The 14,641-nt window shown below is 39.7% G+C and overlaps 2 protein-coding genes across 7 annotated transcripts in view; one reads left to right on the top strand and one right to left on the bottom strand.

The window, feature by feature from the left end:
• The window catches only part of LOC111755825 (uncharacterized), a 166,240-nt gene that overhangs the window by 86,109 nt on the left and 65,490 nt on the right, over positions 1-14,641 (top strand). The window lies entirely within an intron of this gene.
• Positions 1-14,641, bottom strand: part of Traf3ip2 (TRAF3 interacting protein 2) — a 40,918-nt gene that overhangs the window by 10,741 nt on the left and 15,536 nt on the right. For both annotated transcript variants that reach the window (XM_063252368.1, XM_003466501.5), the window contains exons 3-6: positions 8,763-8,943; positions 5,156-5,334; positions 2,712-2,800; positions 287-355 (exon numbers count right to left, since the gene is read on the bottom strand). In XM_063252368.1, coding sequence (XP_063108438.1) covers positions 287-355; positions 2,712-2,800; positions 5,156-5,334; positions 8,763-8,943 — 518 coding nt within the window. The remainder of the gene's footprint in view (positions 1-286; positions 356-2,711; positions 2,801-5,155; positions 5,335-8,762; positions 8,944-14,641) is intronic.

Here is a 14,641-nt window from a genome sequence, read left to right as displayed (position 1 = left end):
GCCTTCATTTCCTCCTTTCCTATTCTGGTCTAGAAATTGTTTGCTCTGATTGTTATCAACCACCTGTGTCTGGTTTGACCGTTATTTCCTGCCTGGGCATGTCCAGGAGGGCGACCTCATCCTTCCTTTCCAAGTCTCTGCACGGCTTCGAACAACACAGGCTTTGTTCAGATTTTCTCAGCTTCAGACTCGGGTGGATATGCCAGGGCTTCTTCCATAAAATAACTTCAGAAGCTAATTGTCTTTCTTGCCAGAAAATAATCTCAGAATTTTGGAATATACTTACATCCCGAAGGTAGCGCTCCATCCACTTAATAATATCAATGCCTCGGATTCTATCCTCAAATATGTCAATCTGCAAGAAAAAGATGTGGGAATTGGCTCTTAATGAAACATTCTCTGGATGCAGAGGCGGAAAAAACACAAGAGGCTACATACATTTACAACTCAAAAAGTTACTAGTGCTTTTTGCAAGGAAGAGCACATAAATCCAAATAGCAAAACAGAATTTTCATAAAATATTGTCTATTTCAACTTTAGTAGGCATTTAAGTATTTAGTATCTATAATTAGAATATAGTGGTTCATATTAAATGAATCTGTGGCTTTATAAAAATGTTTTTAAAGGTCTGAGGGGCATAGTATACTACTAAATTGGATGTAAGCCAGGTGCATTATATTTATAGATATTTGAAGTTTGAAAGTTTGAAAAGCAAACACAATTACTTATTTCTGTATTGTAGTGTAAAGTTCTGAGACACAACTTTGGTGTTATACTTGCAGTATTCAGGTCATTATTATGTCCAGTTTCAATCTATATATTTCAAAAGGAGCGCATGAAACTTGGAGCCCAGGCAACCACCACTGAAATAGTAGTGAAAAGGTTTGCGATGGAAGTCAGAAGACCTCTTGGAACTTGATAAGACTTGTATTTAGTATCAGTCTTCAAGTCTTTGAAAGGGTATTCAGAGAAAAAAAAAACTCTAATCAGTTATTTTCTGTTTTACAGAAGACCAAATAGGAAAGCCAGACTTACAGTGAGGAGTGTTTTGTGCGTGTGTGTGTGTGTGTGTGTGTGTGTGTGTGTGTGTGCACAAGGTACTCCCGATTGGAGGAGAGGTTATATACTGGGTAATTTGCAGAGAGGGTTATTTGGTTCAGCCATATTCCTCCCAGATTAATTGTCTTGAATGTCACTTTGTCATTTAAGACTAAACAGGACAAGTTCCAGCCATCATCAAATTTCCTACCTCTTAGTCCCATGTGATCTATCTATTTTACTCCCTTGCATGCTAAAAGCACATAAACCCCCTGCCCTGTGAATCCCTCCCATACATTAACCTCCACCTCTTCACTTCACCAAACTCCCCCTGAACTATGACCACTAGTGTACTACACAATTAACACATTATTATAACATCCTTTCATTTACTAAATGTCTTACAGTTTTGTAATAGTCTGTTAAACTTGCCTCAAATTCCCCATGAAGTGTTCCATCCCACTTGATGTATCCATAGAGAACAGAGGATCCTGATATATCAATACTGACTTAGCTCTCTGAAACAGGGCTCTGCAATTCCACCTCAAGGCTTCATAGGATGAGGATCAAGGACAGATCTAATTCTGTCTAAAGAGCCCCTGATGGGTAAGGTCAAAAAGGCTGGGCTCTTCTCCAGTGGCAATCAGTATATTTGAAAAAGATGAAAGGTAAGATCTCTGTGAAAATGTGGACCTTTTGTCTTATGCACTGATTTTGTGTCACCATTACCATTGTAATTTCTTACTCTAGAAATAAGAAAGTAAAATCTTAGACTCCGAAGTTAGGTTGTATAAATTATAGGCATATTTTAAAATTTTTACTTTCTCATTTAAAAAGTATTACAGAATAAAGAAAACTTCAAATTGTTAAACAGTGTTATGTAACTTTTTTACTCTATTTTTCTTCCTCTTAAATTATTCAATATTTTTATTCATCCACCATGAATTTTTTTTTACAACTCAATATAATTCACTCTGAGTATATACCTAGAAGAGGCCTCTGGAAGGGAAAAGAAGTGATCTCAGTGTTTGAGGAAAGCCAGCCCTCTGAATAGTGTCCTGTGGTATTTTATTTATCCTAAAGAAAAACTTACATGGCTTCAAGCTGTGCATTTTCACGGGACAGGAGGAGTATGTGCTTGAGATTGCTTGGGCCAAGATCACAGTGGACCTGCAGGACTGGATTAGTCCTGCTTCCCTTAGATCAAGGTGTGGAAGGGCAGCTTTGTACAGTGGGGGACCCAGATTGCCAGGGTTCTACTTCAAACCTCAAATCCAGTGCAGAACAAAAGGACCTTGTCAAATAAGCAGGTGACTGTGGGGAGGTCTGCAGCTTCCTGTATCACAGGGAGCACAAACTGGTAAGAAGGGACAAAGGTACAAAGTACAATGAGAGCCTGGCTTTTCCTTCAGGCCAGGGGCCAGCTGTCTTTATGGTCAGCATTAGTACCATTCTTGCTGTCTGGAGGTACTCAGGATCATACAAAAAGCACATGGTGGGGAAATGCTGGAGACTTTGGATAGTTAAAATCTAGAAAATAATTCCCTAACTCCATAAACATTTAGTTCAGAATCATATAAAGCTGTGAAACAGCAACTATTTATCCTTTGTCAAATTTCTTTCTTGTCACTGAACTTCAACTTTTCAATTTTCTCTTTGGACAAAATACTTACTGCCGTTTGGAAACCATTTGCCAACAAAAAGTTCACGAATTTCACCACCTCCATAGCTGTGTCCATAGAATAAGTGACGAAGACTTTGCCTAAGAGAAAAATTTCACATTTATTAAAAATTCATTGAATTGGGGCTGGGGATTTAGCTCAGCGGCATAAGCACCTGCCTTGCAAACAGGCAGTCATGAGTTCGATCCCTGGTACTGATAAAAACGAAAAAGACAAAAAAAAAATTCATTGAATTATTCTATTCTACACAATACTTGTAAATCATATGTAATGTCTCTTATCTATCAGGAGTTGTAAGGGAAACCTTGGGGTGAGGTGGTAGAAGAGCAGATGTTTGTTGTTGGGAAGTTGGGTGGGGGGACGGCTGTCTTCGGGCCAAGGGCCTCCACAGGGAGCACAGACTGCTCAGGGTGAAAGAAAATCAGAGGGACAGAGACAAGCAATCACAGGAGACAAGCCTCAGGGGCTTGAAGAACCACATGAAGTATTAACAACAGCAATAACTAAAAACTCACTGCCTAGAACTCATGGTCCTTAAGCTCAAGCCAGAGTGGTTTCTTAAAGACATCTGGCAAGGTGCCCAAGGAAAACACTCGCAGCAGGCCAGGAAGCTAAGGCTTGCTAAGGGGCCACCCAGCCGTGTCCTCTTTTGATCTCATAATGCTCTCTGCTGCCCTGAACACTTGTCTGACAAGTGGGGGACAATGAGAAAGCAGTTTCTTCTCCCCAACTACTCACTTCTGGAGAAAGGCCAGCAAGTTGGAGCAGAGTAACAAACAGCTCAGAAATATTGGTAAAATTTCAGTAGCTTCAGAGAGAGAGGAACTTCAAGGAGAGATATTGCCTCGGGGCGGTCCAACATCACAGACTTCTCTCATTCCTAGGCCAGCTTAGAGCCCCAAGACAGTGCTCTTGAGACAAGCTTGCCCAAGCCAGGACAAGAAGTAAGGTTTTCTCAGGCTAAAGCCTTTGGGGAAATTATCTGGCTAGTATTTTAATGTGAGAGATGAAGGATCTCTGTATGTTGGCTTTTAGTATGGAATGGACCAGGTAAATCTCAAGGACCTCCCCAGGGCACAGGTAGAAAAGAAAGAGGGCCACAGAGAAAATGTGAGTTTAAATGTATTTATCTATGCTTAGATTCTGGCTTTTTTGGTTTTTGTTTTTTTTCTGGTACCAGGGATCAAACTCAAGACCTCACACTTGCCAGGCAGGCACTTATGCCACTGAGCTAAATTCCCAGGCTAGATTCCTGTTTTTTAAAAACATTTCTCCCACCTGGGATTTAGCTCAGAAATATACGCCCTTTTCTGGAAAGTGCAAGGTTGTGAGTTCAATCCCCGGTACCGGAATATATATATAAAATAAAACACTTCTCCCAAACAGAAGAGTATGTAATGGCCATATTGACACATTTAAGCAGCCAGGCCTATTGGTGGTATTCAGTTTATTTTCTTCTCCATACCTACTAGTCACCCAGTTCTTACAAAAATAAGTTTATACTCCCTTTATAGATTATGATAACATAGATATGCCCTATGGACTGACACTGGGGTTTTTCCATGCATGACAAAAAAGCTCAAAGTAAACTGCATATTAAAGCGCTCAGAAATAAAAACTTAAATGAAAACAATGAATCATTGTCATAAAAATCTTTCAGAGTTGTAAATGATGAAAGAGTATAGATCACCCTAAGGAATTAGCAGAATCAAAGGGTTTCGTGTCAAGTTTGGCACAGAGTTTTGCATATTTGGAAAGAGATTATTAGAATTACCTGAGCTTTTCTAAGAAGCAGAATGGATAGTAAATTTACAAATGGTGGCTGTTTTCTTAAGATTTCTGGAACAAACTATTCTGACTGACCTTATTCTGAGAACATTTTGGTGATATTTCAACATTGCTGTTTCTGGCAGCAAAATATGGGAAAAAAATCATCACCTGACACTTAGTTGAATATTTCTTTAAATAAAAGGCTTCGTTTGCATTTGGTTGTGAAGCAGGATGGAGAATGTGAGACTGGTTTTTTTCAAACAAGATTGCTCATTCCTACAGGAAATGACCTCGTTCTTGATAACTGCTGCTAATATATGGTGAGACTCTAGGTTTCTGCAGTGCCACATGGACATCCAATCAATTTACCCAGGGACAAGTTCACTCAGGAGCATCATTCAGAAGGCAAAAATAAGACATTGGGATTCTTTGTTGTAGGAGTATGTGCTGCAGAAATAGTGGTAAGCAGTTTGTGAGGATTACTGGTGATGTTGGAATTGCTAGCAATCATACAATGCTAGTTATGTTTCAAGCAAAAGCAAAATAGTAAATCTTCCTTCACCATGTATGTGAGAAATATGTGAAGACACAGATGAATGATCAGAAGTCCTTCCCATAGTACAAAACCTGACAAAAAGAAGGAGAAAACTGCACTGGAAACTTACGCAGTTCTTCTGGCAAATTGCTTGCTTTTAGAGTTCCTCGGGCTAGAGCATTACTAGGGGGTCTCGGCACAGCAGCTGGGGACGGAGCCTGGGGAGCCTGTGCTCCCAACTGTGCAAGATGTTCTGAGGCCCCCTCAGGAGCTCCAGTCCCGTTAGGTGGCTGATGATGCAGCTGGTCCCTAGAAAGGAAAACATTCATAGTAAATTTTTAGTTTTCTACAAACACATACCTTGGAGACAGAACATCTTTTAAAATCATGGAAAGATACCAGTGAATGATTTCTCTCCTCTGCTTCCATTTCCCATAAAAGAAAGAGGGATGCTCCGTGGAGTTTCTGTCAACAAGCAATTCAGCTGGCTGCCATATGTAAGGATTTGTGCTAGAGGTCAGAGAAGGAAGCAGGATTTGATTTTTGGATTCAAGAACTGTCTAATTGGAAAAATAAGTCCTATGCACAGGGCAAGCAAGGTCATCAGCAAGCAAAGCAGAACGATGAATGACATAGGTTGATGCTGTAGCCTTTCAGATTTAAGAGATGTGACTTTTAGCTCATGATGAATAACATTTAATCCTGTGTCAAATTGTAAAAAAGGCCATGTAGGTTTAAAAGTATTTCTGTTGTTAATATATGAATGAAAATCTGATTTAGAAGCATTAAAAGAAATTTCCATCACACCGGAATACCCGGTGTTTTTGTTGGTTTTTTTGTCAGTATTCCCGTGAGCATTCTGTGTGGATGAATAGTAAGATGCAGTTGTGTGAGGTTTGGAATAAAGAAGGAAGTAAAAAATCATACTTCTGACACCTCTTACATTGCATGCAGTCACAGAGTACTGAGTGTCCCTCAGAAACATCCCCATATCCCATGAACAGATTCCCAAATGTCAAGGGCAAGGCATGGGCATCTACCTTTTGACATTGAGGGTCTAGCACACACAGAGTGGAGCCGTCAGCTGCAGTGGCTGCAGCGGCGTCAGCTCTGGGATTCCCCACCTTGCTGAGTGGGGGATCAGAAGAGGCAGCCCCTTGGGTGATGCTATTCTGTAGGTTTGCTCAGTCCCTAAAGCCCAGTCTAGAGCTTTCTCCTTTAACCTGCAGTAATTCTCTGAGCACCTGATTCTGCCTAAAACAGCTAGAATTGTTTCTGTTTTCTGTAACTGAGTCCTAACTGGTACAGAGACTAAAATTGTAACTGCAATGTTTAATTTCATCAAAAACAATTCTGCACCAAATGTGGCCATATGTTAACATTTAAAAATCTGGGTTGTAAGAACATGAATTGATGCTTATTATTTGTTTTATGTTTGAAACTGTATCATACAGAAAAACTTTTAAGTGATTTGATTACAGATTTATGTATATACCCATACCCAATTGTTGTAGATTATCTGTTATGCTTTCATGGTTTTTTTTATTTTTTATTTTTTTGTCTTTTTCCTTTTTATCGGTACTGGGGATCGAACTCACAACTGCCTGCTTGCAAGGCAGGCGCTTATGCCACTGAGCTAAATCCCCAGCCCTGCTTTCATGTTTTCACCCAAGGATAATAAAAAATTCTTAAGGTCCTTTGTATCTCAATATTCTGTATTTCTAAAATATGAATGTTTATGGAGGTTATTTTCTTTTACAATTTTTGTTAATATAAATAAATTTTTTTTTGCATTAAATGCTTTTTGATCCAAAGTTGCTTAGTTGTTACAAAAGATGATGGCTCACTCATTAAAGCAATGTGAAGGCTGATAATATTCAAAACCTTCCATGGAAGAACTGTATCGCAGAGGTTAATGATAGAATAAACTTTCTGTATTAAAGTTCTCTTTCAAATTATCAGCTAGAGGAGAATTAACTTCTTTATCTGAACTCATTTTTCATTATCTTAAAATGATAAAATAAATCAAGGAGACCACAACAGGTTTAAATTGAGGCTACAAAACCAGTTTCTCTGCCCTATCTTTGCAACTGTTCTGTAAATCTAAAATTATTTCAAAATAAAGTTATTTTTAAAATTACACTTACTTCCCCTATACAGCACCAAATTTATTTCATAATTCATAAGGATGCTTAAACTTTGTTCCTTTGTTTTCTTGGAACTTGAGATATTTCCTCTATAAAAGTGATTATCCAATTGTAAAATCACATTTTCTTTAATTCTATTATTGAGAATTTATGCATTTTTGTTTTAGAAAAACAAAGGCTCTGTCTGGAAAGAAAGTATAAGGGCTTATGGACTTTCCAGTAAAAGGGAAAATAGTCTTATAGCTTATTTGCCACTGTTAAAATGGGCTGTTTAAACAGCTTTATTATTAATTTCTATATTTCTGAAAAGTCTGCTTTAATAGTGTCTTCGCATCTAATTCTGTCCTACAAAAACAGAATGGTTTTACTTGGAGTGACCTGTGAAGGTTGTACTTGAGCAAGAACAAATGTTTCACCTACTTTCTTTCTTCTGTGTCATAAATTAAGGAGCTCCATTTACAGGAATCTTTACATTTTAGATCCATAAATTAAGAGAAAAAACTTGATGAAGAGTCAAAAGAGAAATGAGGAGAAGATGCTGTGGTTGGGTGTGGTCTGTTTCCCGGGGGTTTGTGTGTTGAGAGCCTGGTCCTCAGTGTAGCAGTGTCAGGAGGTCCTGTGGCGCCTCTGGGGGGAAAATGAGGTCATGAGGGTACTGCCTTAGGAAGGAATTGATGTAGTTCTCCTAGGACCCCGGATAATTCTCACAAAGAGAGTTATATAAAAATACAAACTGAAAAAGTTGCATGCAAGCCCTGTAATCTCAGCTACTCGGGAGGCTGAGACAGACGGATTGTGAGTTCAAGGCTAGCCTGGGCAATTTAGTGGAGCCTATCTTATAATAAAAAAGAACAATTCCTTCTTGGTCCCTTTCTGGCTTTCTGAATGGCTCTTCGTCTCTTCCTCTTGCCCATTAACCCAAACATAGGAAGCTGTGGAGCTTGGACTTTACACCTCCAAAGCTGTGCGTTAAATAAATATCTTTCCTTTACAAAGTACCCATCTTCAGCTATTTTATTATAGTAATGGGAGACACTGATACATAGGGTTAAGACAACTGAAGTCAGGAAAAGCCAGGATTGTTTTTCTGGAAGAACCATAGGTGAGATCCAATAATGATATTCAACATGTGAATGTTTTCATTAGAAGATAAAATAACGGGTTATTTTAATTTCCTATTGGTAAGTAGTTAAATTTTAAAATTGCAAGTAAAAAATAGTTTTAACTGGGAAGGAACTAAATATATAAAGAATTTGCTAAAAGCAGGAGTTAGTCATAATAAAAATCAATCTTGGGGGCCAAACACGTAGATAATCTGAAATTAAAAGGAGATGTAAATTACAGAACATCTTCAGGACTTTTCCTCGAAGAAAATTTTAACTAGTCACTAGTGGCTTTACATACTGGTAGAGATGCTTGTCAACCAGCTTCCATTTCCTTCTGACCTGAAAAGTGTATAGTGAGTGTTCCACTGTGTGACTGTCACTAACCTGGGTAGCAGGCCTTCAGAGAATTTTCATACATCTCTTGTTCATTGGCACACTGCTTCCTCCTATTAGGAATCTGGACGGTTAGCCCTGCCATACTTACTGGTACTGTGGGAGCCCTGGGAAGGGACGGTCTCTCGCTGCAGGCCTCTCCACTTGGTTTTGGGGGCCGGGATAATTTGGTATGACCGTCTGCACTGGGTGGAGGCCTCTGGGGAGGGGCTGCCCAGGCAGAGTTGGCTGAATCACTTGCTGGTAGGCAGCTCCAGGGTAATCATGGTCATCTGTAGGTGAAGACAAGAACAGGGAAAACTGACGAGTTCCTTTGTGTGAAGAGAGAAGTAAACTAATGTGAAAATTTTTGTCTGATACCAGGGGAAAGGTCCAGTTATCAGTTATCAACTCCATGATAGTTACCATATTTCTGTATTACTACTTCATTGATAGTTTTTATGAAATTGATTCACTTTTTTTCTAAATGAAAAAAACTAGGAAGTCATGGGGTATTCTAATTAGACAGCTCAAAGAACTTTGAAAAAACTCTACATAGACTCCTATTTCAATAAGAAACTCAGGATAAGCCAAGCATGAAGAGCTTCTCTCACATGGCCATTCCTTCTATAATTCCCAAGACCCTGGAACTAAGGCTAGGAGAAATTTCCCTATGTTAAATATGGAATTACTATTTTTGCCTTTCTTTTCCCAAAGTGTGGGGAAGCACAGTGAAATAAAACTGGCAAAAGCCAGATGTGGTGGCACATACTTATAATCCCAGCACTTAGGAGGCTGAGGCAGGAAGATCACTGTGAGTTTGAGCCAGGGCTGCAAAGTGAGTTTAAGGCCAGCCTGAACTACATAGTAAAACCTTGTCTCAAAAAAAATCCACACAACCAAAAAAACCCCAAAACTTGCAAATAAACAATACGGCAGTTTGGAACTAGAAAAGAGAGGGCACAAATGAAACTAAGAATTTTATTCCTAGTTTGGTACAAGGCCAGGAGCTATCTGTGTGTGAGGTTTCAGCTTCCCACTGTCTGGACCCAAGGAAGCTTGGTTAGGCAACCCCAGCAATATGCCTAAGTCAGTCTCTCATCCTCTGCAGTCAACCTACTGTCCACTTGGTCCCCGACATCAGATGGGTCCTTCTCATCATACTTCCTTGGCAAAAATGACTGTGCCCCTCCAACCCAGGATGTCTCCTGACTCTGACCCATGACTCTTACCGTGCTATTGCCCTGCTCATAACAAGTAGCAGAAGTTAAAAGAAGGGGAGGAGGAGAAAGGAATGCGTCCAGGCCTAGCCCAGTAGCTAACTGCTGATGGAGACTGGGATTTGGGAGCCCCAAGAGTGGGGAGACAGGACCACAGAGAACCCTATTGCCTTGGTCAAGACACGTCACATAGGCTTTGGTTTTCAACCTTCTAGATTTCCAGTTGGAGCTCAGAGCACAGAGTAGGTCATAGCTGCTGCCTCAGCTAGGAAAAACAAAAAATGACACTGCCATCAGGTCACCTTGGAGGGGCCAGCCCTGTTTTTATATTACTCTTCCATGAGCAGGGCATTTAGAAACCCAGCTGGAGAGCCAACCTTCAGAGAACTGTTGCACTTAAAAGATCCACCTGCTTGACCAGATTCTCTGCCTTCCTTCATTTCTTCTCCTCCTCATTGTCACTGGCTCACCAAAACCCATGTTCATCTTGACCACCTGATCTGGTTCCAGCTGCCAGATTTACCAGCTTCCCTATGCACAAAGCTTTTGCCTAGATTTCCATAGACCAACTTCTGGTATTTATGATTCAGTTTAGCAACAGGTGTTCAAAGATGCCCACCCTTTCACCTAGTTGCCTTCTTCTATCTTCTGTTTTATTTCCCTCATCACTCTTTGATTTTGTTTTTTGTTTGTTTGTTTTTGCAACAAAGTCTTGCTATGTAGTTCACGCTGGCCTTGAACTTACTATGTAGAGTAGTCTGGCCTGGAACTCACAATAATTCTCCTGCCTCAGCCTCCCAAATGCCGGGTCACGGGCATGTACCATCATGTGGCTTCTTTTCTTTTCTTTCTTATCAGGGGTTTATGTAAGCAGGACTTGCTGTGTCACTGAGCACAGCACCACCATACAGACAAAGCTCAGTAAATGAGTGAAGCCTGGGTATCTAGTCACAAAGCTGACAAATACACGGATGAGAAACCATTTCAGACTGCACAGCCTGCACTAGGTCTTGGGTCTCCTAGATTGTCTACTTCTTGACTGCTGTGCCATTTTTTAAAAAATCAATGTCTCCCTCCTGAAGTAAGGAGAAAGACAAAGTCCAAGAGGAGAAATTGCCGATGGCCTTGAAAGCTTTTCCAAGGGAGAAACTAAAAGTAACGCAAGTGAAGTTTTAAGTGTTTTGAGCATTTTTCCTTTCCATATCCATTAATGAGGGGCTAATAATGTTTTATTTGCTTAAAAGGACTACCAAGAAATAATCATAGGGTTTGTTTCTTTTCCAGAAAGCGGATGTTAGTGCTGTTAATCAAAAGCCTTTGAATCAAGGTCATATGATTTCTAGCAGATTATTTCCTGCACACATGTTTTTGTCTCATAGCAACAAATCATATCATCAAAATCACTGAGGCATGTGGGCTAAGTGTTTGATTAGCTGAACTTTCATTTCTGAAATGGCCACCTGTGGTAAAAAAAAAAGTTTTACCGGTTTATGTGAGCAGAGAAAAACAATGCACCTGATTGATTTTTCAAATTAGGGTACTCACAGTATAATCTAAAACAAAGAAATATTAAATATCAGAAGTTCAACCAAGTCAGACCCTTCCTTATTTTGCTGTACAGGTGGTAGAACCCAAGGACTCACATACTCAGCAAGTGCTGTTTGATGAGATACTCTCTGATCCCTTTTTATTTTGTTTGGAGCCAGGATCTCAGTAAGTTTCCAGGCTAGTCTCGAACTTGTGATAAGCCTCATAATTATTATTATTTTTTTTTTTTGTCTTTTTCATCGGTACCAGGAATCGAACTCATGACTGCACACTTGCAAGGCAGGCCCTTATGCCGCTGAGCTAAAAATCCCCAGGCCCCAAGCCTTGTAATTATTGACAAGCTGGGATTACAGACACGGGCCAAAACAGCAGCAAGTTTTTCTTTTTGTCAATGGAACTTGACCAGTTTGGTCTGGAAATTTGGCTGGTTATATGCAAAAGTCACCAGGTAAAAAGTGTCCTTATGAGGCAAGAACTATCTCTTTAATCATTCTGTTTCGTTATCATGACCAAGGCTTGCTGGTTTAGCTGTGTACTATACAAAGTAGTGATTAACATTTATGGATCACTTGGTGCATGACAAATACCGTTCTAAGGTTCCTTGTTCAGCATTGCGAATCCCTTTCTGTTTTCCTAGAAAAGTAGCTGATCTCAGAATAGAATCCAGATTGCTCAGCATGGCCCTTGCATCCTCTGTCCTCTAGCACGGCATTCTCTTGCTGCTTCCCATCCTCCAGCCTCGCTGCCTTTCTTTCGGTACCTTAATATCCTCAGGCTCCTTGCTCCTTTGACCTCTTGTCCTTTAGGTTCAACTCAGTTTCTCTTCAGAGAGTCACTCTGTCCAGTCTAGTTTTAGTTTAGTTTATTTTTCGTTTTGTTTTGGTCTTTGTTTTTGAGTCAGGGTCTTTCTTTGTGGTTCGGGCTGGCCTTGAATTCACTATGTGGCCCAGCTTGGCTCTACCTCACAGTAATCCTCCTGCCTCAGCTTCCTGAGTGCTGAGAGCACAGGCCCATGACACCACGCCTGGCTAGCCTGTGTATTAGTGTCTGTTCCAACACCTGCTTTTTTTCTTTATAGCACATATTGTCATTTCATTGTTAATTTCTACTTCTTTTCTGTCTCCTCAGTAGACTGTGAACTGCACGAAAACAAAGCCCATGCTGTTGCATTTACCACTGTGTGTACTGCATCTAAAAATGACCTGGCAAATATTTGTTGAATAAATTCATAAGTGCAAGGACAGGTTCGGCTTTCTGATCCTATTTTCCTCCATTCTTTATTTCTTATCAGATAATTAAAGGTGAGCGTTCCAAAGTTTCATTCAGACTTTATTCATGACTACAGGTCACTCCTCTCCACAGGAAGTAGAGAACAGATTTCTTTTTATGCATACAACAGATATTTATAGAATCTCTATGGTTAGGCACTTCACGAACAAAGATAAATAGAATACAGTTTTGAATAGCTCAAAATAAATGGGAAATGAGAGAAATCTGTGAGTCTGTGGGTGTCTGTTTTTAAACACAGACCCACATTAGTTAGCATGTGAGAAGGGTTAGGGATATAAGTCGGCAGCCACCTACTTGAGAATCACTGCTCAAAAATAGCATCCCACAGACTTGTCCACAGTGCCTAAAATTCCATCTGAGAGTTTACTCTGCAAGAGATGGCTAAGGTGGGTGACATGACAGAGGGATGATTTGTTAGCACGATGACTCCTCAGTTCTGGGGTAGGTGTTAATCACACAACAAAAAAGAAAACCTTGCACAGTTCTATATGGGCACCCAGGGCTGTATATTACTTATTAGTCCTATGATCCCTCTTGGCCTGAGTACACAGGGTCTTCATATACTAGGCTTTTGTCACTTGGAATTTGTAAGCCAAATCTTAAATGAGGCTTTCCATTTATCAGTACAAGCATTCAACATTTTTCTTCCTTATTAAGAACGGTATTAAAAGAGTTTATGAGAGAGGAAATAAAATCTGATTTTTCAAGTTGTCAAAAGACATCAAGATAAAATGCAATCAGGTTAGCCAGGAAACAAAATAGCCAACATAAACTATTCTAGGAGTTCCCACAGCTGTAAGCAGCTGAGGCTCCTGCAAGGCAACTTCTTTCTTTATTATTTCTTCTCCCTGGTTTATTTTTTCCTTTCTTTAATTGTGCATGCATTCTAGCATGCAGATAATCACATTTTTGGTCCTTGGGAACTGTGGTTCCATGCATATCCCTACAGCTTTATTTTATTTTCCCTGGTAGAGAAAGCAGGACTTCTCTAATAAAATAAAGGCTTGTTAATTCCTTCGTTTTTCACCAATATATTTGCATTATGAGTTTTATTTGATTGCATGGCCATGAACTCTACTTTGGTGACCTTTGGTAGAAGGATTTTGAGGCAGCAGAGGCTGACTCTTCGGGGTGTAGGATGAGGACAAAACAAGCTATTCCATTTCTCATTTTCATCTTCTTTGAAAACTTTTTGAAACACAAAAGGGGTGGCCAGTAACCATTTTTGCTTTAACTTGCAAAAAGCTAAGCTACGCTATTTGCATGGTGATCATTATTTATTTATATATTCATTAACAGGCAAGGAAGTAATGCTGCTCTAAAACTGCACAACTATGTAGCCATGGTTTCAGCAGCACAAGCGTCCCTCTGGTGAACAGCTCTTTTGAAGTGGTTTTGTTGGCAATTAAGTGCAGTTATAACCCTGACATGAAACTAAGCATTTGTCCACCTGCCCTGAATGCTTAAAATCCATGCCAGCAAGAAGAATCTGGAGGTAGAAGTGTGCTCTGCAGGGCTGGGCCTGAGGGTCCATTTAAAAATAATGTAAAAAAAAAAAGAGCAGCTAGTATTGAGGGCTTACTAGCAGCCAGCTTTAACATATTATCTCACTTAATCCTCATAGCAATCTTCCCAGGGGTCATTGTTCCCGGATCTTCACTAATATTCTGGGATTGCAAAGCCCTACAACAAGCCATAAACACTGTGCAACTTGACCTCTTCACTGTGGTTAGATGCTTTTGGGAGCCAGAGTCAAGGTACATGCAAAATCAACTAGGGCAAGCTCACCTTCTGTGTGGTTTTAATTCTTTTTTTCTTTTTTATATTTCTAACATTCCCTGATTTTTTAAATGAAAATAATGACTGCTATAAAATTTAAATAAAGGTATATAACGTTAAAAGGAAAATATCCTTGTCCTTTTAAATCCTTGCA

This window comes from Cavia porcellus, unplaced genomic scaffold, assembly GCF_034190915.1.
Source record: "Cavia porcellus strain 051 isolate PalLab524CR breed Dunkin Hartley unplaced genomic scaffold, mCavPor4.1 scaffold_7, whole genome shotgun sequence".
Taxonomy (NCBI): Eukaryota; Metazoa; Chordata; class Mammalia; order Rodentia; family Caviidae; genus Cavia; species Cavia porcellus.
The sequence above is the reverse complement of the archived record's forward strand: the minus strand, read 5'-3'. Positions and strand labels throughout refer to the sequence as shown.